The sequence below is a fragment of the Apus apus genome, chromosome Z (genome assembly GCF_020740795.1).
Source record: "Apus apus isolate bApuApu2 chromosome Z, bApuApu2.pri.cur, whole genome shotgun sequence".
Classification (NCBI taxonomy): domain Eukaryota; kingdom Metazoa; phylum Chordata; class Aves; order Apodiformes; family Apodidae; genus Apus; species Apus apus.
In genome coordinates this window covers 12,687,140-12,714,296 of record NC_067312.1, presented here as the reverse complement: position 1 = coordinate 12,714,296, position 27,157 = coordinate 12,687,140, and the positions used below count along the sequence as shown (strand labels likewise).

Sequence of the window (27,157 nt, the reverse complement as noted above, 5' to 3'; positions counted from 1 at the left end):
GGTTGCTTTTTAAAGTTGTTTTTTTTTGGCAAAATGAAAGTCCAGGCGAAACTGGATGTTGAGTTACAAGAGAAGAGTCTTTATGGGTTTTTAGTAACATGTAGTTGGCATTTACAAAGATATGTTACTTAATTATTTTGTACCCCCAAGAAAATCTGAGACCAAAAAAAAAAAACCAGCCTTTACTTTGACCATGTATTGTGTGTTCTGTGAACAAGCTTACTGAGAAACTCTTTCAGATGTTGACTTCGATAAGTGTTTGATAATACTCTTGCTACTTTGTAGTTGCCTTTAGGCCGCAGAAATGGAAAAGCACTGTCTCCACACAACATAAAATGCCTCCTTGTGATTTTGTACCTGAAAAATACACTGTAAGTCGTACATACTGCCCTGAACTTAAGTAAGACTACATTACTAGACTTGAGTGATAGGCTCATCTGCTGTAATTAGTCAGTGCATTAAATATTATTATACATTTTGCTTGCTTAGGAAAAGAAGTTCTGCTTCAACTAGGATGTAAACTGTAGATGTACCTATATGACAGTTCTATATCTTATGACCAAACTGTTGATGTGAAAAACTTTAAGGAAGACATAACTGTAGAACAGCAGTCTTATTTGAAAACCTGAGCATCAGTGTTGTGTAGAACCCTCTATGTGCCAGAATTCATTAAAATCTTAGTACTGTGAATGACTGCTATAGGCAAGTGTGTAATCTGTGTGATCTGTTAGAGCTTCTTTAGTCTGGATCTTCAGAAAACATGAACAGGTACTGACTTTTTTATTTTGCTCAGTCCTATCCATACGAACACATGCAGAAGATTCGCGAACGAAATATTTCTCCTTCTCTGCGAACCTATTACAAGAAGCCATTGTTGCTGCATCAGGGACACATGCAGTGGTTGTTTGACTATGAAGGGCGAAGATACCTGGATCTCTTTGCTGGAATTGTCACTGTTGGTGTTGGTCACTGTCACCCGTAAGTTTGTGACTATTTGGTTTATTCTATAAAATGCAGGAAGAGATACGTGTGTTGGTTTTGTTCTTCATTAATATGAGGCACTGTGAGCTTAAAACCAGAATATAATTCACTGAATTGTCATGTGTCATGAATTAAGATCCATTTCCTCTACATTTGGGAGAATTTGTTGCTTTATCTACTATGTTCAGCCATCTGGCAAAGGGAGCAGGGTCTGCATTTTCAGAATTAGTAACAGGTAGGTATACGCATCTATGTGTGCACAAGTGTGTTGAACTGAATCCCTCTGTCTCTTCTTGTGCCACACGCAGGAAGGTAACTATGGCTACCCAGAAACAGCTTGCTCGCCTGTGGCATACCACCAATATCTACATGCACCCCTCCATCCATGAGTATGCTGAAAAACTAACTGCTCTTCTTCCAGACCCTCTTAAGGTACTTTGCTTCTGACAGGAGCAGGGGCTGTTGAAGGGAGTGTGTGTTTGTAAGAAATATTTAATATAAAAATACTTATTAAATAGATGAGAGCCAAGATAACTGTGGAGAGACAACCTGTATGGGAAGTACAGACTGTCAGGTACAGAGAGAGAGCATAGTGGCCCTCAGCTACCAAGATATTAGCTATTGTTATATGTAGCCAGCCTTAATTTGCCAGACCTCATTAAAATTTACAGTGAAAAGTGTTTGACAATAGAGTAGTGAGCATTACTGAAAGTTAAATAAATAAACCACATAAATGTAATGTTCCATATGCCTAGAAACAGTAAGAAAAATAGCGGTTTTGTTTTCAGGTAAAATAAACTGGTAATAAAATGAAAATCATCTAGCAGAAGAGTGTGAGGCTGTTGCAATCTTAAAAATGAAGAGTGAAAAAATGTACAGTGTATGGGCAACACTGAGTTTGTCACAGTGAATTGACCTTGTGGTAGTGATAGGTTATAGCTCATAGTCTTCCTAAGTGACGTGGCCTGATGTCAAACGAGAAGGTGGTGGTTGTGTGCTGTGCTGATCCCAAGCAATCTCCTCCAGGTGGTTTATCTGACCAACAGTGGGACAGAAGCCAACGATTTAGCTATGTTGATGGCAAGGCTGTACACTCGTAACTTCGACATGATCTCTTTAAGGTAATGCTGATAGTTCATTTCCATATGTGATCAGTCCCTACATGCCTAAACCAAGAAAGAATAGAAAGGAGTAAAATGAAGTTAAGTTTTGATTCGGTGTGTTAGGCCTAGTTTGTATACAAAGCACAACCTGCAATTTTTGCTTTTGTTATTTATCAAAGGGTCTGGTCTCTGTGTTCACGGTGTGCTTTGCTGGATTCTTCAGCAGCAGTTGCTGCTTTGTTCCATCATTCCACCCCTGAGTGCCCCCTCTTTGGGAGGGTACAAAGGTACCTCTGGAGCAGCAGTGCAGTGGACCACAGCACGGAACTGCTTTGGCTGAAAGCTAACCTGGAAGAAGGACTCACTGTTTTGTTTGTTTTGCTGCCTTATTTTTCTGCCAGATCCCCTAATCACAGTTCACTGTTCAGGTACACACAGCTTTCCTGGCTCAACAACAAAGGCAGTGCAGGAGTGAGTCCTGTGTAAGAGCCAGTGTAAGCAGTTCTTCTCTTCACTGTGCATCTCAGGCTGCCTCAAATATTTGAATAAAAGGCCTTCTAATGATGAGCTGTGTTTCTCTGTTATTCTGTTCAGCAGAACACTGGGTACCCACTTTGTATATTGTTGTTAATGAACTTCTTATTTGTGTATAAAACTGGCAGTGAACCACCATGTAGTTTAACGGTTGGCAGCATCTGTTGGAGAGAGCAGCAGTTCCTAAGATTCTAAGAAAATAGATGTTGCTCTGGAGGGCTCAGGTGCTATGGCAGAACTTTGTGAGGAGCTGGCTGAATTGCTGTTGGTTCCAGTCATTGTTCTCCTCTCCTCATAAATGCTACCTCACAGTCTTAACATTTGAAATTTCAGGAAACCGATGCAGATGGTTAGTCATGGATCTTCCAAATCCTGAGGAAAAGAAAAAAAAAAAAAAATAAGAGGCAGTAGAAATCTTAATGTTTCAGTGTAACAGTGCACACTTTCCCTGCTAAGTTGTAGCTGAGAAACATACCTTGTCAGAACTACTATTGCTACAAGCTCTTCACGGAGATGAGTGATGTTCATATGCTTTGTTTATTTGCACAGAGGAGCTTACCATGGAGGCAGCGCATCCACGCTGGGATTAACAGCTCTTGGTGTTTATAAGCATGGTGTTGCCACTGGCTTTGGCTGTTCAACAGTGAGATTTTTTTAAATTTATTTTTTTTTAATAATCTGGTAACTAACAATGCGTTTAGGTATTTCAACAATTAGTATGTTTTCTATCCTTAAAGAGCTTTATGGTCACTCACTAAGAAGCTGTGTGAGCACAATAACAGCCAGACTGCCCTTTCCTTCTCTGTGTAGTCACTCTTATTTGGATTTGGGACAGTCACAACATGAGTGGCCATGATTTACAGTGCTTTAGTCACGCTTGGTGCTTGCAAGGAAGTCTATGTAAACTGCAAAATAATAGTGCTCAGAAATCATTTTCTTAGGTTTGTCTTGGCAAATCTGTGCAAAGCTGCTTTCAGCCAGTCTGGAGTAGATCTTCCCTTGGAATGAGAAAACAATCTATGGTGTCTCTCATTTCAGCAGGACTGGGGATAGATGGCAATACATCATCTCCCTGCCATTGATCAGATGGGAATTATTTTCTGTCAGCTGGAAGCTGACATTGGCTACTCTGATCTGTACTGGTGATAGCTCAGCAACAGCACTGGCTATAGGAAGGTTCTGTTATACTTCCTTCACAACCCAGCTCAATAAATGAATTGCCTGAAGCCATGCAGTTTTTCATCAGCAGTCAGGATGAGAAGGCTGGAGTTCCCGATTTCCAGCCTGTCATTGCTCTACTAGATCTGCCTGCCTTCCTGTATTTTTCAGATTTTTATCATACTTCAGATTATTGAAGTAGTACCGGCAGCTTTTAAGATGTTGCTATTACTTTTAGATAACCAAACCTTCTGATTAACTGAAAGAATAAAACAAAGGAAATAATCAATATTGTGACTTCTGCTGGAGGCATCTGACCTTGTTTTTTCCCAAAGCTTCCGTCTGTGTTCTGCCATTCCTTGAGAGGGAAGTTTGGTCTTACTGGTATCATTCCACAAGTGTTCTCCAGACAAGTTGCTTGAACTGGATGTTCCCTTCAACTCTTAACCAACTTTTTTTAGCCTTCTTTTCACTAGTCATCCCTAAGTATGATCAAAATCCTTCTCTTAGAAAGGTGTCACAAAATTTGTAGCTGTTTCTCTTATGCTTGACAGACAATGTTACCAGATGTTTTCCGTGGTCCATGGGGAGGCAGCCATTGTAGAGATTCTCCAGTGCAGACTGTTCGAAAATGCAGCTGTGCGGAAGGTTAGTCAATGACAAAAAGCATTTGACTTATAGATTAGAGAATATTAGAGGGCTGTGGAAATAGGTTATATTTATCTCCTGAAGAAAAGTTGACCTCTGGTTAGGATTTGCAAGGGTAACCAAAGAAAATATTGCAGAGAACTTGAGGCACCTGCTTGCTTCTGGGAAAAGTCTTGGGCAGGTGACACCTCATATTCTCAGTTTCTTCTTAAAATCCCAGCCTTTGTTTCCAGCACTTGTCATGATCAACTCTGGAAGCTGTGGAACTCTCTTTAGCACATCTGGAAGAACAGAAATGTTGATTAGTGTTTTCTGCTGTTTCTGAATTTTGAGTGGCTCTCCAGCTTTTGTTTCAGAATATTGTGAATAGTACAGACAACCTGATGCCAGTGATAGGCAAAAAGTCTCACATGAGGCAAAATGTTCCATACATGGCATGTGAAAGCTCCTCTACTGCTCTCCTATTAACAACAATTACAGCCATTTTTTTAACTGTTTCAACAGGCAATCTTTAGTATTTTAATTCACCTACACATTTGACAGAATGTTTTCCTTTCAGCTTTGCCCTCTTTGATGGTTGGGAGCGTTACCTGTACTAATTGTCCTGTTCTTTATTTCAGTACAGACTGACATGTAGCTCTCTGTTCTCCAGAATCTTCATACCTGTACTAACCTAATGACTCCTTATGTCTTATGCTGATGTTTATTAACCCTCAAGAAAGTGTCTGCTCATTCCTTTTGCTGGTGTAGGTGATCCACAAACACTTTCTGTAACCAACAGCTTACTGACCTGTATAATGTGTAACATCTTACTATCTGGCAGCTTTGCCTTGCTGTTTTGAAGCTGGCATTCCTTGGGGTAGGGATGGTTTAACAGAAAACAAGGGACTCTCTCCTTTAATATTTAACCTTTTATTGTGTAATTGAGAGTTGATATTTATTTACAATGCAGTCAGATAGTACCTGCTGCTTACATGTGTGATTTCATGTTTTGAAGTATTTTGTGTATAATTTTAAGTAAATTCCCTTTAAACTATTTTCCCTGTGAACAGGTGTATGTCATGCAAATGACCAGTACATTGAACAGCTCAAAGAAACTCTGAATACCACTGTGCCAAAGACAATAGCTGGATTTATTGCTGAACCAATTCAAGTAGGTAGTTTGCTATTTCTCAATTGTGAGAGCACAAATACTGTGAAACAATCAAATCTGATATTCTTTAGCTACATCCTAAATATAGACTTCTGCTGATTTTTAATATTAATGCCTTAAACACCTTAAATATTTGAAAAAATAGATTCACTGTGTTAAAATTTCAGCTTTTCTTTTGTATTTCAATGGAGCTAGAATTTTGCTCATGAAGTTAAGTGAAACAGAATTATGATTAAACATATACACTTATCCTGCAGTTAAATATTGAGTAGGAAGCATTTTATCATTTAGTTTCTAATACCTTCTTCCAAAATTCATACTGCTTTTCTCTTTACTTTATCTGTAAAGTTTAGCTCAGTCTCCCTTCTACCTGTTCCCAGCCACATTGTCTACTGTATTTTTTAGTAACTGTGCAGCAGGTGATGGCCACAGGATTTTCTTCCCTCAAGTTCCAGAATTGATGTATATGTAGCAAGAATGGAGAATGTGTTCTGGGAACAGTAAAAAGAAGGAAACAAATGTGATAATTATGACCAGAAAGAAAATTGGAGCTGTTCTCTGTTTCTGCTGTCTTCTAAGCCTTTACATACTTTAGAAGTCATTGCAGTCCAGCTGTAGAGTAGAATTTCTGATTCAAATGAAAAATGGCAAGGCAAAGAGAAATTGGGGAATGAGTGTTCTAACAAGTTTAACCAAAGGGGGGATAAGAGTTCTCTGGGTAACTCTGTCATCAAACAAGTTTCTGGGTTTCTCAGTGTGTAGGTTTCCAAGGCACTTGTTTGGCAGTTTGTCTGTAATCAGTTCTGTCTTACAGTGATCCACTCTACAGTGTGTCCACAAACATTTATACCAGCACAATGAATTGAACAGCAAACTTCCCTGTGGAAGGGGAATGAGTAACCTGAGCAGGAGCTTTTTGAAGCAGTTTCACTGCTGAAGCCAGGAACTTGAGACAATAGTCTTGTTATTACCTCAGGGCTGCTGGTATTTTTTCTTATAGTAGGATAGGCACACAGTGGAATGCCTGTTTCCTTGTCTGTTCTTGAAGATGTTGTCTTTTTTGTCTCGGCAGGGTGTTAATGGAGCTGTTCAGTACCCAAGAAATTTCTTAAAGGAAGCTTATCAGCTAGTACGGGAAAGAGGAGGTGTTTGTATTTCAGATGAAGTGAGTATTTTTTACACAAAATCTCTAGAATTCAGGGTACCTCTGACAGTTTTCTTAAAATAATCCAACTGAAAAGAAAAAGGAAGCCTGAAAATAATCTAATCAATTAAATGCTATACATTTAGTAGCTTAGCAGTGCATCTCTCCAAGCATAGGGACCTCTCAGTTTTTGCTGTCTTTATTCTGCTACCTGGTACTCTGATTTCAGACACAAGTCATGCTTGTAGCAGACTTCAGTCTTGTCCTTTTGGCAGTAGTAAATTTACACAAATATGGAGCTAACAAATATAAGCTGTGATGTGAGGTGTGTCACAATAACAGCTGCTTTTATGAGCGTTGTTGGCATACATAAACTCTAGAAGGGAGTTGACTGCTGTACCTCTGCAAATACTTCTTAAAAACAGGATTTGCTTAGTTAAGGATATTTTACAATAATAGCAAATGCTTTGAAGTGCTGCTGTTAAGTACCTCAAGCATTGCAGTAGTAGAAATCGGCAGTCATGGGATTGCGATTTTGAAATGTAATAAGTAACTGCATTTTCTCTCAATTTAAAAAAGGTAGCTACAGCTTATTAGAGCATCCCACCGTGACTAAGAAGTGGTGACATGTTACCTGTCTCATATGAGAAAGAAAAACCAAATTACAATAAATAGTATTTTGTGCAAAGCCATCTCAATAAGGACCCTAGTACAAACTGACTCCCGATGTAGGTGCAGTCTAGTGCAAATCACTAACAAACCAGAAAGACAAGAAAAAGAAACCATACTGTAAAATGTGAGAAAGTGATGGGGATTTCTCTCGATTTTTCTTTTGAAAGGTACAGACAGGATTTGGACGGACAGGAAGCCATTTCTGGGGATTTCAAACACATGATGTAGTCCCTGACATTGTTACTTTGGCAAAAGCAATTGGTAATGGCTTTCCAATGGCAGCTGTTATTACAACAAAAGGTATCAAGTGTTCTGTTCTGCTAAGGATAAAAATAGAACAACAAAATATGCTATACAATAATTACTTTCTGGAGAGATGTGTGTTCTAACAGCTGTGCTTTACTGGTAATCTTTGACTTGATCTGTGTTTTGACAAATGAGTTGGATTCACATTAATTACTTGTTTTACCAGGTGCAGTGCTATACCAGAGCAAAGCTTCATTTAGATGGGGTTAGTTGTATAACTGGTGATAGATCCTGGAAATTCTTAGTGTTTTACTAACCAATCTACTGCTAGTATATAAGGCAGTGTGTTAGCCAACTGCTTGATTTCATACAAATGACTGGATAAACCTAGTGAAGAAAATTTGTAGATATTAGCTTCAGGGGACAGCTGGCAGTGTATGCTAGAATGTGACTATTTTTCTAATGTCTGTTTATAGCATCTACTAGACACTATACTTTTGGGAAATAATTGTATTTTGTAGACTACTTGCAGGAAAATAGTCTTCCTAATTCATTGTCTCCAGTAGAATCAGGGTTGAAGCACAGTAAATTTAAATTAACAATTAATGCATATAAATACTGTTACTAAACATAAGGCAACTGTAAGAGTAATCAATGTTGTTTTTTTCTTTCAGAGATTGCAAATTCCTTGGCTCAAAACCTTCACTTTAACACATTTGGAGGAAGCCCTTTGGCCTGCGTAATTGGATCTGCAGTTCTTGATGTAGGGAGAACATTTTATGCATTTATATATTCCACACTCTTCCTTGTAGCAAAAGATGAAAAATGTTTAAATTTATTCTTACTATAACGTTATAGGTGGGCAATTTTTTAAATAATTTAAATAAATAAATAAAATAACGCAGCACAAAATTAATAATGCATTTAATAATTAAATGCATTAACATCTGCATGTATTATGCATGCATGGCCAACATGCCTTATGTGTAGGAAAAAATTATTTCCTGGTGAGTTCTAATGCAAAATTTAAATCTCTCTAGCAAGTATAGGAGTCCTCTAACTATGTTTTTAGAATCATCTTACTTTGTTAACAAAAATGTAGGATAGCACTTTCTCTAAAGCCTTAGATAACTGTTTCATAGGGCTGCTCAACTCTTCAGCTAAACCAGATTTGTTCTCTGGCACACATGCTTGACAAAATGGTCTTAACTCCATAGCTTTTACCTTATGCATAAACAGCCTTAGTGATCAGATAGTTAAAATATTTAAGATCACGATTCAGGAAAAAAAATAGAAAGAACCCTCATGAAGAAGAAAGTAGAAAAATTTGCAATGTAATTTGCTGATTGTCCAGCAGAAAATCAGTCAGTGATTTCTCTTGATCTTGTATAGCCCATTTTTCCTTCTACTCATCCTGAATGTTTTGGGGGTTTTTTTCAGCTATTTTCTAAGTTGACTGATCGTATAAATAAAAACCTTCTGAAAAAACAGTTTACAAATAAGATCTTCTGAACCCACGTTTTGGGGTTTTTTGGCTCAGAAGTAACTTGGAGCCTGGATATGAAATAAGTCCAAGGAGGCTATCACAGTCAGGAAAACTAAAACAAAGTAGAAATAAAAACAAAACAAAACAAAAACAAAAACAGCACCCACTTTTAGTTCTGTCATTGGGGTTTTGGTTTTTTGGGGGTTTTTTGTTGTGGTTTTTTTCATGTGAATGCTCTTATTGCAAACACTAAGCTCACAAACCAGTTTGTGTATGTCAGTGCTGACAGCTGGCTGCATGTCAGAACTTTGATTAAGAGGTAAGTAAAGAACAACAACAACAAAAAAGCTTGTGATTAAAAAGTATGGTGTTCATGAATCTAGTCTTCTCATGATGCTGGAGAAAGAACTAAAATATTTCTGGTAAGGTTTTGAAAATTATCCCGCTGTTGAGGTATTTTTCAGTTGTGAACTCATGTGTGCATGCAGTAGCAGACTGTTTATGGAACAAGAAGTAAAACGTGAAAAAAGCCACAGCAACATCAAAATCTGTTTAATTGTATTCTGATGCCATTAGAGGATTGTAGGAGAAGAAAGACCTAAGGACTGTAGTAGTGATGGAACATAGCCTGCAAGGAAGTGAGATAAACATAGTATGTCATCTAGCTAATTAGGGATTAACCAACAGCATTGGTAGTTTATCTTCTAAAACATTTATTGTTCATCATTTTAACCAGGCTATTGAAGAAGATGGTCTACAGAAAAACAGTAAGGACGTGGGAACATACATGCTACTGGAGTTGGCTAAACTAAGAGATAAATTTGAGATTGTTGGAGATGTTCGTGGAAAGGGACTTATGATTGGAGTAGAAATGGTGAAGGATAAGGTTGGTGTTCTACTTTATTCCTTTCAGCTTACAGTGCTGTTGAAAGTTTTGTCGCATTTATTTCAGCTTAAATAATAGGAAGAATTGCACAGCTCGTGAAGTGATAAAACATTGCTCTGGCAAAAAATGAGCCAGGACATTCCAGCAATTCAAACATTTCACAAGCATTGAGTAAACAGTGACTTGTGTACCTTAACTGCAGAAACTCATCTTAGATAAATTATGCAGCTAATGTGTTCAGCCAGAGAGGAGGGCGGGATTTGTTGGAGAGAATGGAACATCCACCTTTTTTGTAGAACTAATTTAGAATATCTAAGTGAAGTTTAGTATTCACTTCCCTTAGGACAGTCGTCACCCTCTTCCAGCTGAAGAAATGAGCCAGATCTGGGAGGACTGTAAAGACATGGGGGTTCTTATTGGCAGAGGAGGACTCTATAGTCAGGTACTGAAACTCTGGTTATTCATAAAGCTTATTTTCTGCCCTCATAAACTGTATCCCATTTCCCTCAAGATAAATGAACTTTGTTTTAGTAAATAAACTAGAAAACATGTATTCTTAGGAACTAGCTCTGTGTAATTCAGCATAATTTGCAAATCAGGTAGGAGATGTTTGTTTCTGCTCAAGTATGTTGAACTAGCCCTGAGCTTGCAGTTTTTCTCTAGAGGGACAACCTCCCCTAGAAAAGCAAAGTTGAAGAAATAAGCAATACTCAGGTCTGCTGAGTCTTTGCAACTATTTAGATTATCACTAGACCTGTGGGTACAGAACAAGTTGTTAATAGGAAGTTCAGCAACGCAGCACAAAAGCGTGAATTGCCTGTGAATGGGCATCAGCATAGAGCAACTGAAGATGCACTGTGCTGTACCCAGGGTACTGCATCACCAGCTTCTTACAGCATAGAAGTCAGTAGCAGAGAATAGCCTCAGGGCTGGCCAGCTCAGTGAAGGCCTCTGGCACAGAGGAAGCAGCTTCTGTAGGAGGCAGATGCAGTGTGGCTAAAATAAATAGGAAGCTGCATCTGACATCGGTTCTTCCACAAGTCACAGACCAGAACACAGGTCATGGGCTGCAGCTCAGAGTGTAGAAAAGTCTGGTTCTGTCTCGCAAGCATGCTGTTATCTATGAGTGTGAGATTCAGCTGGGGCTGTGGGTAGGAAAGAATGTTACTCTGCTCTTGCTGCATGAAGTCCTGTGATCTGATGACATAAAAATCTAAACTGAAAGTTGAAGATTCTTACAAAAGTTAAATACTCTTGGAATTGTTATAATATAGAACAAACACTGATATTTAGGAACCTATGTTCTTAACATGTTAAACTGCATAGCCCATCCTGATAAACATGCATGCAGGCTATAGTACCCTAAATGAATGCTGGAGTTTAGTGATTTTTTCATCATCTATTGTCTTAGAAGCCTTCAACAAAGCTTGTAATGTAATAGCAGATCAGCTGACACAACAGGAGAAGCTGATACTCTCAATAGGTACTTCTCCCTGTGGTGCAGAGCTGCCAGAAAGTGAAAGACACCTGCAGCTGTTCTTTCTTGGTACAAACTGTCTAAGGTTTTACACCAGCTCTGTCTGGAGCAACAGCCCTGCAAGCTCAGCCTCCTCTAGTCAGGTCTCTTCTGGAGGCAGTTGGTCACAAGAGCAGAGTGGGGAGTTGGATGCAGGCAAGTCGAAAATTGCTCCATTTCAGAATGCCTTTATCAGACACCTCAGTCCTTGTTCTGTTATATATTATTTCTCATACTTTTGGTTAGATTTTTGAAGGCAGGCGAGTGCTTATCTAGATGGGCGGATAGAAACTATTCTTGCCATACAATTAAAAGGATTTTTTTTTCTCTCTCCTCAGACATTTAGAATTAAACCTCCTATGTGCATTACTAAGAAGGATGTTGACTTTGCTGTGGAAGTATTTCATACTGCTTTACAGAGACACATGGAAAGAGCTGCCAAATAACTTGAGTTGCATGAGGTCCACACAGAATCCCTGGTGCTACCCAGATTGCACTAAAGAGGATAAAAAAAATCATAGTCTGGTATGTTCAGCATCCTAAGAGCAGGCTGACAGACTCAGTGTTTAATCAAAAATAATCTTTAATCTGTTTTGTAAACATACAGGTCTGTTCTACAGTGGCACTATGTATTAGCTGCACACCTACTCTAGCATTAGCATAAAAAAAACCACTGATTGTATCAGCTGAAGAGGCAGACACATACTCACCTGTCATCTGTGTTAGTCGTAACAAAATCGGTAAGAGTATCAACAAATGAATAAAGTTGTTTTGAGAGTGTAAATGCTGTTTGGACTTTGTAGCATCCACCATCCCCTGGGGGTGGCATCAGTGCTGCTGTGAGTGCTGCCTCCTGCTCCAGCTGTCTCTTCCTCCCTGCCCTGGCAGCTACTGCTGGTTCACAGCTACACTTCCACTGCTGCTGTCCCCACCCCTGCTACCAAAACTTGCCATTTACCCCCAATATATACAAGCAGTTGTAAACCACACAAATTATGAAATATTTGGTTTTATTTAAATAATATTAATAAAAAATAAGTTAAAAAGTAATACTGCAGGATTCAGTCTGAGATTTCACTTACGTATGCACAGTCGGTCTCTGATTGGGAACCATCCTGAGCAGAACATAACAGGAGGTTTCAAACAGTCAAAACTGTTTACCCTTACTACAAAAATACACTGTAATTAGAGCATGATTAAAAAAAAAAAAATCTGTGTACACAGAAATTGAGAGGTTTCTAATTACAAAAATTCATTACCTCCTTCAGTTTCCAACAAAAAAATGACGTTGTGAACCGTCAGCAAGAATGGTACCTTAATTATAATTGTATTTTTCATTCAAGCTCTTACATTGGAGTAATTTCCAGTAAAGGAACCATATCAGCTTGTGGGAGGTAAGGAGAGTGTTCTGCCAGTTGGTGTGATTGAGTCGAAACTTGAGAAGTACTTGGTTAATGCAAGAACAGTGGTCCTGGAAAATTACACGCTAGGGGTGTCCTCAACGCTTTACTACAGCCCTTGCTGAGCACTGCCTTCTCCAGCTGCAATGACAATTCCTGTGAAAAAGCTACTTCCACTCCAAAATCAGGTGTTTGTTATCCTACCTGTTTTGGGGTTGTTTTAGGTGCTATTTAAGAGCAGGTAGATTAAGCATTTAAACAGAGGTGTAACACCCATTTTGTTTTTCAGTAGAAACCAGAAAAAAAAAAAAAATTCCAGCAAGGCTCTTCCACCACTTATTTTTCCAACACTTGGCATGGAGGAAGATGTACAAAACCAACAGGAAGGGTGAAAACTGATTAACCACCTTTGTCATCTCGCTCCTTCCCTTCTGTCTGATGTTCTGCCCTTAGGGATGGCAGAAAAGGTTGTTTTTCCATGTCTTGGTGACATTTCATCTATGATGGAACATAACCGCAGCACAGGCCCCTCCTACTGGCCACATGCAATCTGACCTAATGCCTCTCAAAAGAAAAGCAGCAAGACAAGTATTAAAATAATTTATTATTTCTTCGGTGTGGGTAGGTTATCTGTGCAAGTTTCAACAGAACTGCAAGGGGAGCAGCTTTGTAATGCTACTTCCCCATCCCCAATGTGGAAACCACCCCTAGCATGAAAGCTGCTAAGATGGTACAGCAAATCCAGTCATTAAAGAAAGGCTAATGAAACCAAAACAAAGCACAGGTTCCTTTTGTTGCATCTTCTTTTTTTTTTTCTCCCCCAAAATTAGGACTTGCTTTTTCTAATTAACTCCAAACACAGGCACTGTGCAACTTTCCTCTTTGGAAGAGTTTTCATTTATGATTTGGAAGACAAAGTTCTATCTGTTTTTGCGTTTCTCTTTTTTGTTTCTGGCACTTACAGCTCCATTTACAGGTGGTGCTTGTGTTGCTTTTGCATGTCCTGTGGCTTTTAGGTGTTCAAACAGCTTATTTCGGGATTGAAATGCACAGTTGCAGGTGACACAGAGGATGGGAACTTCATTCTACAACATGGGAAAAACCAAAACGCGTCACATTGATATGAAACATAATAAACACAATTCAGATTCGCTGTATGGATTTTCTCTCAGACAATTAGAATAACCTCCTTCTATCATAGATACTCCTTTACTGATTAATAATTAAATACATATTTATTTCTCTTTTTTTAAATCGTCACAAATATGGCTGCCTGAAATAGTACTAAGTAGAACCAAGAACAAGAATAGAAGCCTTGTAAGTCTAAGTCAATATAAAGAATACTGTCGATCTCACCTGACCCAAAAAAAAAAAGACCATACACTTACTACTTTGGGCTCTGAGATTTAAGAGAATTTAATGTGTCTTAGCTGGAGTTACTACACAAGATCTCTTTCTGGGAAGCACCAGTATTGGGAAACATACAAACGGTATTGTCTGTCACCTGCCTGATGACAATAGCTGTCTTCAGTTGTTTAATTTATATGGTTTGGACTGCCCTGGATGCAGAGCTTTAGCAGCACTCTTAGAACTTAATTTGGTCCTGCTCTTCCCTCTGAGGATATAAGCTGATGTTCCAAGTCTCCTAGTTTCTAACAAAATCACAGGAATAAAACCACCTGCATTATTAAAAAAATAACAAAAAAATCTGAAATAGAAGCTGTGGACTGGAGCGATCAAGCTACCAATCTTGACTGCAGTAACATTACCAGTAGTTTTTCAATAGCGTAAGTAATTTGACGTACCGCTGGCTGCTCAGAAGATGCCTTGGCAGACTTTTTTGCATCTTTGGCTTTTTTCCCTTTTGGTTTAGTACTGCTGATAAACAAAGAGACACCAAGATCAGTGCACAAGAACATTCAACATTTGAGAGCTTCTGATAGTTCTCCATCACCGGCGTTTCTGCTGCTTCCCTGTTCTTCCTTCACATGAAACAATGCAAGTGCTTCCAGCAAAAATATAAACCCATTTTATTTATGTGATCAATTGTTGATCTCAAGATCCAGCTAGATGATAAATCTGCTACCTTACGTGATGGGGAAGGCACCTGCAGTCTTAACACCATTTCCGAAGTAGATCCTAACGTTCCCTCTTAGTATCATATTTATTCCACTCTTGCTGAATAGTGGAGTAGCTCCCAGTTCACACTGGTGAATAATCTAGACTCGTTTGACAGTATCAAACACGACCCAGAGTGACACAGCGACTGCACCTTTTAGCTTCGGTTGCTGCTTCTTTCACTTGGCTGACATCTTCTGTCGTGCTTGTGTCCTCTGGCTCGGCACATCTTTGCCCATCATTCACCAGCTCTTCTGCTGAGCCACTGTCCTTGTCCATGCAGCACACCTCCTTTTGTTCAACTGTTTCTTCATCAGCACTTTTGTCAAGAGAGTCCTCATAAGTCTGGCAAACAGAAGAAATGCAAGTTAATTACTGCAAGTTCATTAGTGATTATAGTATTACACCTCCTTTACCCCAAACATGGGTGGGTGGGGAGAATACAAAGCCATGGACCCTCTTAATCTTACTATGTTTTCAGTGAGATTTTAACAGGTAAAACCTTAGTTTTCCTGTTTTCAGAGATGAGGCCATCTGTGATGAAGGGAAAAAACATCAACAAAACAGCTTCTAAAACTACAGAAGAGGCCTCTAAAACTACAGAAGAGGAAAACACAGGTACTCTGGGCTGATTCTGTTCTGGCTACCATTTCACATTATAAATAACAGCTGTGCTTACAACTTTGGAAAATGTTAATTATTCAGATGGAAGTTTTCTGTGCCTGACACCTACATTATAGCATTTAAGCCAAAGTAACTAAGCTGACAGAAGCTAGACAGACACACTGCATTTTTCCCTCTGTAACATCAGAAACACTGGCAGCCTTGTCCATGTACCAAAGGACAGAGTAGACTCAAGACATGCAGTCTGGCAAAAGATCAACCCCTCAGCATGTCTGAAGCAAATCAGCTTAGCTCCCAAAAGCAGGATAACTAATTTGACCTGACACTACATTAATGCAACTATTACCACTTCTTGTATCTTTTGCAGTCTCAGCTACCTGAAAAAAAAAATTGCCTAATATATCTACCTTCAGGAAAAGAAAACAAAACCCATACTGATTCCCTGAATTCTGGGAAGCTTGGTAGAGGATGGATGCTATGTTTCCAGAAGAATCTCTCTGCACAAGATTGCAGCTCATGCTATGCAAGAGTGGCACCTACTGTCTGGGCTGCAGAATATCTCATAACCACACTGATTAAAGAGAACACAGTGCTTATGTGCGACCTGTATACAGCAAGAAGAACACCTTCTGACTTCAATCTGAGGAGACAAGAGATGAACAGAAGCCTAATGGTCTGCATGAAAACAAGGCAGTCAAGCCAATACTGACTTGGAATACGTAATACCAACCAAAGAGAAGCAAGAAAAAATTCAGTTCTTGAATGTCTCTGAGAAGTTTCTTGAGGCCAAGGGATCATAATGGCGTGGGAGAGGGCAGAGAAGGTGAACACATAATAGGAAACTAGAGAGGGGTTAGGCTGGGGGAAGACAGACAACCATCTTGGGAAACGATGAGAGAGGCAGGACCTGGTACGGACACCTCACTGGAACAAGGCTAGGATGGAGGCAGGAAACAAAGAGATAAGACTTGATATGGATGAAGCTTGAGGAAGGCAGACAGAAGTTTTGCTCAGTATGACACTCCTGCCAGTCAAGCCTGGAACAGCTTGCAGTTCTCCAGTTTCAACCAGCACAGATCTGTCTTATCATGCACAGACTGAGATCCTGGAGTACAACAGGTTGGTGTTACTCGTGTTTACAATTCAAATGAAAGGTGAAAGGATGTGTTCATTTCAACAACTACAGTGTCTGTAGGATACCAATGTGTTACCTTTTTTTTTTTTTGCCCCTAAGTTACAGCTTAACAAACAATACATTAAACCAATTCTAGCAACCAAAGCAGAATATGATCACCAAACAATTAAGCAGCTAATGCAGTAAGGCCGTTGCTGGTCTTTCTGATCAATTTCTTGCATTCTCCCTATCTGCCTGTTTTCCTTACACTTTAGACTGTAGCCTTTTTAGAGCCAGCACCACATGTATTAGATAACAGAAATAGAAAAAAGTTATTTCTGTGAGGCTGCTACCATAAAATATGATAATCATAAGTGTAATAAAAATTGTTTTGAATTATCTGAAAATAATCTTCAAGTTTTGTGGAATTTCAAGTTCTCTCATTTTTCAGGACCAAAAAAAATAAATGTATTTAAGAGGTCACAGAAGGCTGTAAAGTTCCCTGAATATCATTGTATGACTACCTACCATCATTGTTCTCTGTTTCTTCCTCTGCTTCTTTGAGAGCCTGTAAAGGCAAGAATTTAAAATTACCTCAAGAAAAAATAAGTAAAATTTCTACAAAGGTACCAAGTTACATTTGTGCTTATCCTCTTAACATAATACTAGGGAGACAGTAGCCACAAATAGAAAATTACTCATGCCTGAAATGACAACAACACTTCTCCTAAACTACTCATTGCACTTCATAACAGATTTATTCTGCTCAAACTGAACTTGAAGATACTAGTGAAAGAACTGGTATTATGCTTTGGCCATTCAAAAAAATGAAGGTATGCAACTTATGTCATCGATTCTCATTTTAAGCACCCTCATTTTCTGTGTGCCAGCATCCAACTGACAAAAAGTACCAGAAAAGTACAAATTCAATAGAGACTGGCCCTGTGCAAGCTCTCCTGTTTGAAAAATAACAAACACTATATTTCCTTAGTATCTAATTTAAGAAGCAGAGGCAAAAAAATATGCTATGATTCTATTATCCTACCACATTTGAAAGAAGTCATACAAATACATGCATTTTACTGGAACTCTAGTGCCAGTAAGTATTTACTCTTGAGTGCTGCCTCTGAGGGCCTCCAAGACTTATTATCATTAGTCACAGCAAAATTAAAACATTTAAAATACTTCTGCTTGGGCGTATCTTCTGTTTCTTCCTCCTCTTTGGTGTGTATTCCATTTGCATCATCCAAAGACACAGAAAATTTCCCTTCTTCTTCTTCCAGTTGCTGTCGCAACAGTGCGACCATCTCTCGATGCTTCTTTGACTTTTCATGGTTCTTCATGCTGTGAAGGCCAACAGGTCATTACTGCAGGTAGCTCTGAGCAAACCTCGTTATATTTACATATAAATTAGTAACAGGCCCATTATCCATCACTACCAAGTATGGAAAATTCTGCCCTGACAATGTCTCTACTGGAAAGACAACACTGACCATTATGTGAAATGAAAGTCTTAAAAACATATTTTAACAAAAGCTAAAATCCAACACCCCCAACCCCAAATCCCCACCCAAAAGCACTTACGCTTTCTCAGTCTTTAACAGTTTGTCACAAGCAGGGCAGTACAGACCATCAACAAACTCAGCTTCTTCAGTCTCGTCATTCAGGTTGTCTGAAGAGATCAGTGGGGATCAGAGAGACCAAGTCAGAGGAGTAATTTTTGCACCAGCTGCTCTTAAAGCCCCAGTGAACAGTTAAAACACTGACAGTTAACTTCTTTAGTATTATTGACACACAAACAGATCAAGACTACCTCAATAAACCACACATCAGCAAATTTAACAACTGAAGCTTGATGTCCTATGCTCAAAGGAAAAGGGCAGAGATGGCCAGACTGGCACAGCTCACCTGGAAGCAGAGCCTGGCACTGCAGTCAGACCTGTGAGTCTGGGGCTGTAAGTGCTGTGAGTCAATACTCAGGCTGCAACGAGTCAATATAGATCACTCCCCTGTCCCCCATACCTTCGATGACTTTTGTCTCCTGTTCGTCTAATTCCTCCTCCTCATCTGATCCATCTCCAAATTCCTTTTCATATTGTGCCTCCATCTCTTGCAACTCTCTCTCCAGATCTGACATAGTTATCCAGCTCTGTTCTTTATACTGCTCTGCAAGCCTTTAAGAAGAACAATACAGTAACTTGCGCATTGCATACATGATAGGGGGATTACAGAAACAGCATTATTTAAAAGACAGTTTGTTCGCTGGTACTTCAGGAGGAAAGCCTTGAACATTATTATGATGGAACACACAATTCTCTGTAGGGCCTGGAAATCTGAGCAGTTAAGTTTGTGCTGGGCACATCTACACTACAAATGTGGAAGTATTCAGGCAGGTGGGTCCTGCAAGAACCTCTAGCAGGAAATGCTGTGCAGCAGGGTCAGTATCATACTGACTGCAGGGAAGTCAACTCAACCCTCAAAGCAGCACACCTGCCTTTACCTGCTGCAAAGTCCAAACCCACAAACAGTACAGAACCACAAAACCCACACTGCTCCTTGACTCTGCACTATGGGAACACACCAGGTCAGTTTTCCAAATCTAAGCATGGCCCAAGTTACCCACAGGAGAGCTGAATTTTGCTCCAGCTGGCTCCTGGGCTCAGAATTATCAAGTCATTTGTCAGTAAAAGCGTAACTCTGCTTCATTCTCCCTTTAGGGAAAAAAATTATGTACATACAAATAAATTGTACATATTATATTCTGTATACAGTTTCATAATTCTTAATAAGAATTTATGCTCCTCCCTCCCATTTGCAGACCAAAAGCTCTTCTAGTTAGAAGAAAAAAATCATGCTAACACTTGGGGAAAGTCACTTCTTCCTTCTAGTTAATTTGGGGAAAAATAAAAGCATTGAAAAAATGCATTTAGTCAAATGAGAGGGTCCTTTATGAAGAATTAAAAGAAAAAGCAAAACTAAGTTCATTTTTCCCCACTTTCTTTTTACCAGGTACAGTTCCAAGGCAGAGGAAGGTGATCTAAGCCTGGGCTGTCATAGCCCTCTTCTCCCTCATCCCAAACCATACATTATTTTTTCTTTAAAGGAACAATTATAACTATATAACTGTAACTATTAAATCTTACTTCACCAGGCAAATGAAAACACACTGGATCCTGTGCTACTACAGTCAGTTACCTGCACCACACAGGTAACTATTCCCTGGTTATCCTGGGTCTCTACATGTCAGCACAATGCAGAGACACTCAAATTTTAAAAAGCTTGGACTTGAGACCAAAACCCATACATAAAATTTTCAAGGGTGCTTAAAAGAGCAAGTGAGGCTACTACTAAAACCTAACTCAATATGGTATCCTGAAGGATAGTTTCTCCTAGTTTAAAAGAAAAGTCTTCTTCCACATTTACATACTTGGCTTGTTTGAGCTTCTGCTGCCTCCGAAATTCCTCTGCTTTCCTAGTTTTTTCTGCATTTTGTTCTTCTACAAGCTTTCTGTGAGCCTGTACTCTTTTATCCCTCTTACGAATAAATGCTACTAGCTGACGGACCAGTTCATTCCTCTCTTTCCTTGCTTTATCTCTTGTTTTCTTGTTCTCTTTTTCCATAGCACGTTTCTCCCAGCGGTTTGAGGCTTGTCGTGTGTCATATTCTTCTTTCCAAGCAAAGTTTTTCTGAGTACAGAAACTCTGCCAATATGCATAGAAAGGGTGAACTACCTGTGAGAAAAAAAAATATAAAAATATATATATAAAAGCAAGTCACTTTTTTTGGGGGGGTACAAAAACCATATGTCCTGGTTTTAGCCAGGATTAAGCCAATTTTTCTTTTCACTGATTTTTTTTTCCTTCAGTAAGCTTTCTTGTAACTAGCAACCATACCAAGTAATTAAGGACTTTCAAAGCAGTTTTCTGTCTTCTATACAAGGCCACAGTTTTACCTCAGAGTATAAGTCAGTCACATGAGGGTTTAGAGAAACCTGTTACATTGCATTTAAAATTTCAAACTGTGCCAATCAACAACTTTGTCTGAACTACTCCCAACCTCAGCTTCTAAAAAATAACCCCTTCTGGACTGGGTCATGCCGACAGGAGGGCCCACTTTGTTGTGCTGAAAAGCACAACCAGAACCAGAACACTGTCTGCAAGCAGGGATATGAATGCATTGCCCAAGAATCACCTCACTAAATGACACCACAGGTCAGCCCTACATTTCCAACACCAGCCAATGACCAGCACAAAGCAACAACACAAGCACTATGAACACAAAGTTACTTCTTCCCCATGTGTTATCTCTGCTTCCAGAGCAAGACAGAAATTAATTTCCCTTGATGGATTTTTCTTTCATGAATTTGTTTAATATTTATTTTCTTAACACATGTAAACTGGTGGCATACACAACAGCACTGAGCTGTGACTTGCACAAGGGACAAGGAAGGCTCTGAAGATGCACTTACTCGTCTTTTCTTAGCAAATCATATGACTGCAGGTTAAAATGATGCCCCCCTACCTCTCACATTAAGACAAAAAGTAAATTATCTTTCCTTATTCTCCTTCCTTCTGCTGTTCATGAGTAAAGGCTGAATTAGTGAAATGGAATAATTATTGTTTTGATTGTTCTCTATTCCTCTCCAAATAGTTATTAATCTTCTGCATTTTGTATCTTCAGGACATAAGATACATGTAAACTCCATTCTTACGCTACTTGCCCCATTAAGCTGCCTTGTTATCACTTACTCCTACAAGCACTATTGCTTACATTCTGGAGTACCTCATAGAAGTATTTTATCTAACAGTTTAATACCTCTTCTTCTAGTGTCTCCTCCTCCTTCTGCCATTGGTATTCACATGGACTACAACCATCAACACCTCCGCAGTAATTTCTAATGTTTTCTAACCTTTCCAAACGGTCATGGCTGTGGCAGGCAAGTTACTACAGTTTTTCTCTGCTATTACAAAAACCCAGCCCTATAATAATCAATAAATATTCACGTTTAATCCAATAGCTGAAGCAAGATTAGACTCCCTGTCTCAGATTCCTGCTTCAGATGAGACACCTTTCTGTGCAAAAGGATGCACAGACTATAATCTTCGTGGTCTCAAAACAAGCAGTTTCCAAAAAGTGTTTCAAGATAAATCCATAAAAAGACAGATTTTAGCAGCTCCAGAGACATCAAAAATTCTCACACAGGCAAAGATTTCCAATTGTTAAGCAACCCTGTAATTTTACCTGACATATAAATACCCATTCTGACACTTCTTGGTTCGCTTCCAAATCCAGCGAAGTTTTGTATCATCAAAGTTACTGATTTTTAAGGTATGTCTCAATCTAAATTTCATAAATAATTAGTCATACAGTATAATCCTACTAAAAGTAAAACAGAGAAGTAGCAGACTAGGAGCAACATTTGAGTACACTGATTCTGTGCAATTATTCACAGAATCACAGAATGCTAGGGGTTGGAAGGGACCTCAAAAGATCATCTGGGGATCATTCACTGGGGAAAGTACTATTACTTTACTATTTAATTTCAACACAGGAATACTGGTAACCTTAGAAATCAAAACTTTCAGGTCTGAGAGAATACAGCAAATTCCTGGCAAAGCAGATTTTAAGTGTCCCACACACATTCTTTTCTTGCTTCCCAAAGGTACCCATGCTGTACTTTGGAAATTAAATCTTATATGGTCTAGCGGGAGGTGTCCCTGCCTATGCAGGAGGATTGGAACTTGATCTTTAAGGTCCTTTCCAACCCAAATCATTCTGTGACTGACTACTTCTCCTGTTTTCTAAAGGCTATGTCATGAAGCAAGTGCTATGCAGTTTTCCTAAATGAGGCAAGACATGTTATTAAGAAAAAACCTCAATATCCCTTTCTATAATGTATTCCCATCAGCAAAGAAAACATCTGCTCTTTTGTTTTACAGACCTTGCACTACACTTAGGTTTCAGTGGCATAACTGATGATTAGCCCTGTGAAGTGTGTGTCTGACAACTTGCCCTAGAAACTTGGGTAATAATACAGTTCAACAGGAAACACACCTTTTGATTCACCTAAGTATTATGAATCAGAACACAAGCACTTCCTTTATAGTCATGGTGTACAATGGCAGAGAAGACAGCACATACATAGTTTTGTATCACCTCAAAGATCAACAGGAGACTTCCCTTTGATGTCAGTGTAAGAAAAAGTAATGACTTATCTGTGTGACTTTCAGTTCAGATTTACACTTGCTCTTACCGTATCATAGTCACTTTGGGAATTTCCAAACATAGGGAATTCTTCAGTATCTTCCTGGGTCATGTATTCCATCTCTTCTTTTGCAATCTTTTCAAAAACTTGCCGATAGACTGTAAAGAATCCCTGAAATTAAAAAAAAAACAAAACTTCTGACTCATTTTGCATGGCTCAGTAATAGACGTACAAATGCTCAGCTACAGGAGTGTACAGCAACCCAGCATCCAGGGTAAAGGCCTTGTAAGTCCTGCCTCCTCTAGACAGCAAGACCCTTCTGCTTAACCAAGTTCCCATTCTCTCACATTCCTTTTATTTCCATGTCCTTTGTGCAGACTCTCTCACATATCAAGCACCAGTACTCAAATCTAAACCAAAAACAGAAGTTCCAGCATGCTGGACATGTTGGTAAGTTTCTGGTTACACAGAATCAAGCATTGAGGAAGGTCCAAATAGAATATTTGCTATGAAGTATCCTATGTCTTTTTAAATTAAGATGCTATTAACTCACTGGTAGGATGTAACACAAAGACAGATAAAGATTTTCTCTGCAAAGATTTTTCTAATCACCTGGCAATTTTTAAGTTATGATGAGTATCTTAAAATCCAACAGGAAATGCAATTATAGGAAACACATCTTCCCCAAGGACTGTTGTTCTGTTTGGTTTTTTTTATCATAGAATCATAGGGGTTGGAAGGGACCTCTGAAGATCATCCTGTCCAACCCCCCTGCTGCAGCAGGAACACCTAGGTCAGTCACACAGGAACACATCCTGACGGGTCTTGAAAGTTTCCAGAGAAGGAGACTCCACAGCCTCTCTAGGGAGCCTGTTCCAGTGCTCCGTCACCCTCACCATAAAGTTTGTCCTCATGTTGAGGTGGAACTTCCTGTGTTGTAACTTGTTGCCCTTTCCCCTCTTCCTATCACAGGGCACCACTGGAAAGAGACTGGCCCATTCTTGATATCCACCCTTCAGATATCTGTAGAGGTTAATAAGATCCCCTCTCAGTCTTCTACCCTCTAGACTAAAAAGCCCCAGGTCTCTCAGCCTTTCCTCACAAGACAGATGTTCAGTCCCTTAATAACCCTTGTAGCCTCCACTGGACTCTCTCAAGTAAATAAATCCCTGTCCCTCTTGAACTGAGGAACCCAGAACTGGACACAATGCTCCAGATGTGGTCTCACTAGGGCAGAGTAGAGAGGGAGGAGAACCTCCCTTGACCTGCTGGACATACTCTTCTTAATGCAACCCAGGATACTATTGGCTCTCTTGGCCACAAGGGCTCATTGCTGTCCCACAGATAACTTTTTGTCTAACAGGATCCCAAGGTCCTTCTCCATGGGGCTGCTTTCTAGCAGGTCAACCCCTAATCTATACTGGTCCATGGTGCATTTTCTTCCTAGGTGCAGGACTCTACACTTACTCTTGTTGAAGTCCATTAAGTTCTTCTTTGCCCAGCTCTCCAGTCTGTCTAGATCTCACTGGATGGCAGCACAGCCTTCAGGTGTATCAGCCAGTCCTCCCATTTTCATGTCATCAGCAAACTTGCTGAGGATACACTCCATCCCCTCATCCAGGTCGTTGATGAGGATGGTGAAGAAGACTGGACCCAGCACTGACCCCTGGGGAACACCACTAGTCACACATCTCCAACTGGACTCTGCACCACTGATCACAACCCTCTAGGCCCTATGGTGTAGCCAGTTTTCAATCCATTTCACTGTCCACTCTTCCACCCTACACTTCCTGAGCTTATCCACAAGGATGTTATGGGAGATAGTGTCAAAAGCCTTGCTTAAGTCGAGGAAGACAACATTCACCGCTCTCCCTGCATCTACCCATTCTGTCACACCATCATAGAAGGCTACCAGAGTAGTCAAACATGAATTTCCCCGTGATGAATCCATGCTGGCTACTCCTGATAACCTCCTTCTCTTCCGCATGCAATTTTAAATTGATTCATTCAAGATGAATTAACTCATTACCTTTTCATCATCTCCATATCCAGAGTAACAGCTGACAGTGAAGTAGCGCAGCAGATCCAAACTATCATCCTGATAGTCTCCATCAACTCCTCCTTTCAGCAGAGCCTCCCTGTGATTATCATACCTAGGGAAAATCCACAGTATAAAGATTGTAGAGACACAGAACATTCCCCAGAGCTGGTAAGCTAAAACAGTACACATAGCTCCTGGATGTACAGCTTAGCTCAGTGTCTGGAATTTGTGTCTCATAACCAAAACTTTCAGACAGAAAAAAAGTAACTTAGCAAATATTCTGTCTTGACCTTTAGCTTACTTATCATTACATTATCTGCAACACCTGCAACAGCACCTTCTTAACATTTGATCAAAGCGCTTCAACAAGCTTTCAGAAGTGGGTAGAATCTTATTTAAATCATCCAATATTTACAAACACACAAAAAAGCCCCAAATCGCACATCAGCACATACAGATTTGAAAACACTCCTTTCCTTTCAAGGACAACACGCCTAGTACAGGTGATTTTTCTAATCACCTGGAGATTTTTAAGTTACGATGACTATCTTAAAATCCAACAGGGAATGCCATTATAGGGAACACATCTTCCCCAAGGACTGTTGTTCTATTCGTTGTTTTTTTTATGATAGAATCACGGGGGTTGGAAGGGACCTCTGAAGATCATCCTGTCCAAGCCCCTGCTGCAGCAGGAACACCTGGGTGGGTCACACAGGAACACATCCAGCCCGGGGCTGCTCTGCCCAACGAGGCCCGTGCCGACCTGCAGCCAGGCCCAGCCAGCAGCAAGTTCAAAGTCCCGGCTGAGACAGAAGTGAAAAAAAAACAACACACAAAACCCTTTCCGGGCCGGTACCAGACAAGCACTGCTCACCAGGCTCTTTCCTGGGGGTCACTGAGAACGTCATAGGCCGCCTGGATCAACTTGAACTGCTCTGCCGCTTCCTCCGCGTTCTCTAGGTTCTTATCTGCAACATAACGTAGCGAAACCGTGAACGACGGCGGGCAGGCCGGCAGCACGAGGCGGGCACACGGCGGCCCGGGCCCGCAGGCCCCGCCACAGCCCGGCCCGGCCCCGCCACAGCCCGGGCAGCCCCGCCACGGCCCGGCCCGGCCCCGCCACAGCCCGGGCAGCCCCGCCACGGCCCGGCCCGGCCCCGCCACAGCCCGGGCAGCCCCGCCACAGCCCGGGCAGCCCCACCACGGCCCGCCCGGCCCCGCCACGGCCCGGCCCGGCCCCGCACAGCCCGCCCGGCCGCACCGCAGCGGCCGCCAGGAAGGGCCGCTCCCCCGGCCGCACAGGGCCCGGCGAGCCGAGCCGCGGCGGGGCAGGCCGGGCCCGGTGCCGAGGCGGGGCAGGCCGGGCCCGGTGCCGAGGCGGGCAGGCCGGGCCGTACCCGGGTGCCAGCGCAGCGCCAGCCGGCGGTAGGCGCGCTTCAGCTCCTCCTCGGCGGCGTCGCGCCGCACCCCCAGCACCTCGTAGTGACACTTCATGGCGGCCCGGCCCGGCCCGGCGCGGCGGGAGGCGGCGGAGGCGGCGGGCAGGGCGGGCCCGGGGGCGGGGACGGGGCAGGGCCGTGCGGCCCGCTCAGGCTCTGCCGCCGCGTCGCCCGGCCGGCCGGCTGGCGGCTGCGGGAGAAGCGGGCGGGTTTTCTGGTGTCCCCGCCCTGTGCCCAGCTCTGGAGCCCTGCAGCAGGACGCTCCGTCCCGGTGTGCCCGCCTCGGTCGCGCTTTGTGATCCCGTTGCTGTCTGTCAGTTTTACAGCCCCAGAGCTTGGGGTGGAAGGGTTCCCGCGGGAAAGGAAAAGGCCGAGCGAGCCCGGAGCTGGTGACAACCCCCACAGTGCAAACGGAGGTGGGGCTGATGCCTCTAACTCCAGCTGCTCCCCGATGCTGAGGAACGCGGAGCCCAGCCTAGCCACCAGTAGGCCCAAAAGGGAGGTAAAACAAACAGACAGACAAAGAGTTTGCTTGGTGATAAAAGGGCCTTCTTGGGTTTTCCCGTTGTTTTCCTTTTGTTCTCCAAGGAGAGATTTTGGAGGGACAGCTGGATGACAGCAGCCAGTCCCCTGCATTGTACAGGAGTCTGGTTCCATCTCTGACAGGGGAGACTCCTGTACACTTTCC

The 27,157-nt window shown here is 41.1% G+C and overlaps 2 protein-coding genes across 6 annotated transcripts in view; one reads left to right on the top strand and one right to left on the bottom strand.

Annotated features, from left to right (window-relative positions):
* Positions 1-12,311, top strand: part of LOC127396100 (prolactin receptor) — an 87,124-nt gene extending 74,813 nt beyond the window's left edge. Inside the window, exons 2-14 of one of the 4 annotated variants that reach the window (XM_051643717.1) lie at positions 286-371; positions 794-978; positions 1,290-1,413; positions 2,008-2,102; positions 3,168-3,261; positions 4,331-4,424; positions 5,477-5,577; positions 6,650-6,742; positions 7,561-7,693; positions 8,314-8,402; positions 9,862-10,011; positions 10,355-10,453; positions 11,866-12,311. In XM_051643717.1, the coding sequence (XP_051499677.1) occupies positions 286-371; positions 794-978; positions 1,290-1,413; positions 2,008-2,102; positions 3,168-3,261; positions 4,331-4,424; positions 5,477-5,577; positions 6,650-6,742; positions 7,561-7,693; positions 8,314-8,402; positions 9,862-10,011; positions 10,355-10,453; positions 11,866-11,973 (1,451 nt within the window). In that variant the 3' untranslated portion in view covers positions 11,974-12,311. Of the gene's footprint in view, positions 1-285; positions 372-793; positions 979-1,289; positions 1,414-2,007; positions 2,103-2,263; positions 2,649-3,167; positions 3,262-4,330; positions 4,425-5,476; positions 5,578-6,649; positions 6,743-7,560; positions 7,694-8,313; positions 8,403-9,861; positions 10,012-10,354; positions 10,454-11,865 lie in introns of those variants that run through there. The other 3 variants (XM_051643714.1, XR_007891902.1, XM_051643715.1) reach the window with 3 other exon arrangements.
* Positions 12,312-13,511: 1,200 nt separating this feature from the next.
* On the bottom strand, positions 13,512-26,613 carry DNAJC21 (DnaJ heat shock protein family (Hsp40) member C21). Of its 2 annotated transcripts, none has more exons than XM_051643720.1 (12): positions 26,428-26,613; positions 25,905-25,998; positions 25,019-25,142; positions 23,038-23,160; positions 20,211-20,515; positions 18,806-18,957; positions 18,368-18,455; positions 17,969-18,127; positions 17,312-17,351; positions 15,200-15,390; positions 14,733-14,802; positions 13,512-14,012 (listed from the first exon to the last, which is right to left on the bottom strand). In XM_051643720.1, exons 1-12 carry the CDS (start codon positions 26,522-26,524, stop codon positions 13,848-13,850), a joined length of 1,608 nt encoding a protein of 535 aa, XP_051499680.1. In that variant the 5' UTR covers positions 26,525-26,613; the 3' UTR covers positions 13,512-13,847. The 2 variants fall into 2 exon arrangements, with proteins under 2 accessions (XP_051499680.1, XP_051499679.1); XM_051643719.1 differs by having other exon boundaries at positions 14,733-14,805; positions 26,428-26,612.
* Positions 26,614-27,157: the final 544 nt, after the last annotated feature.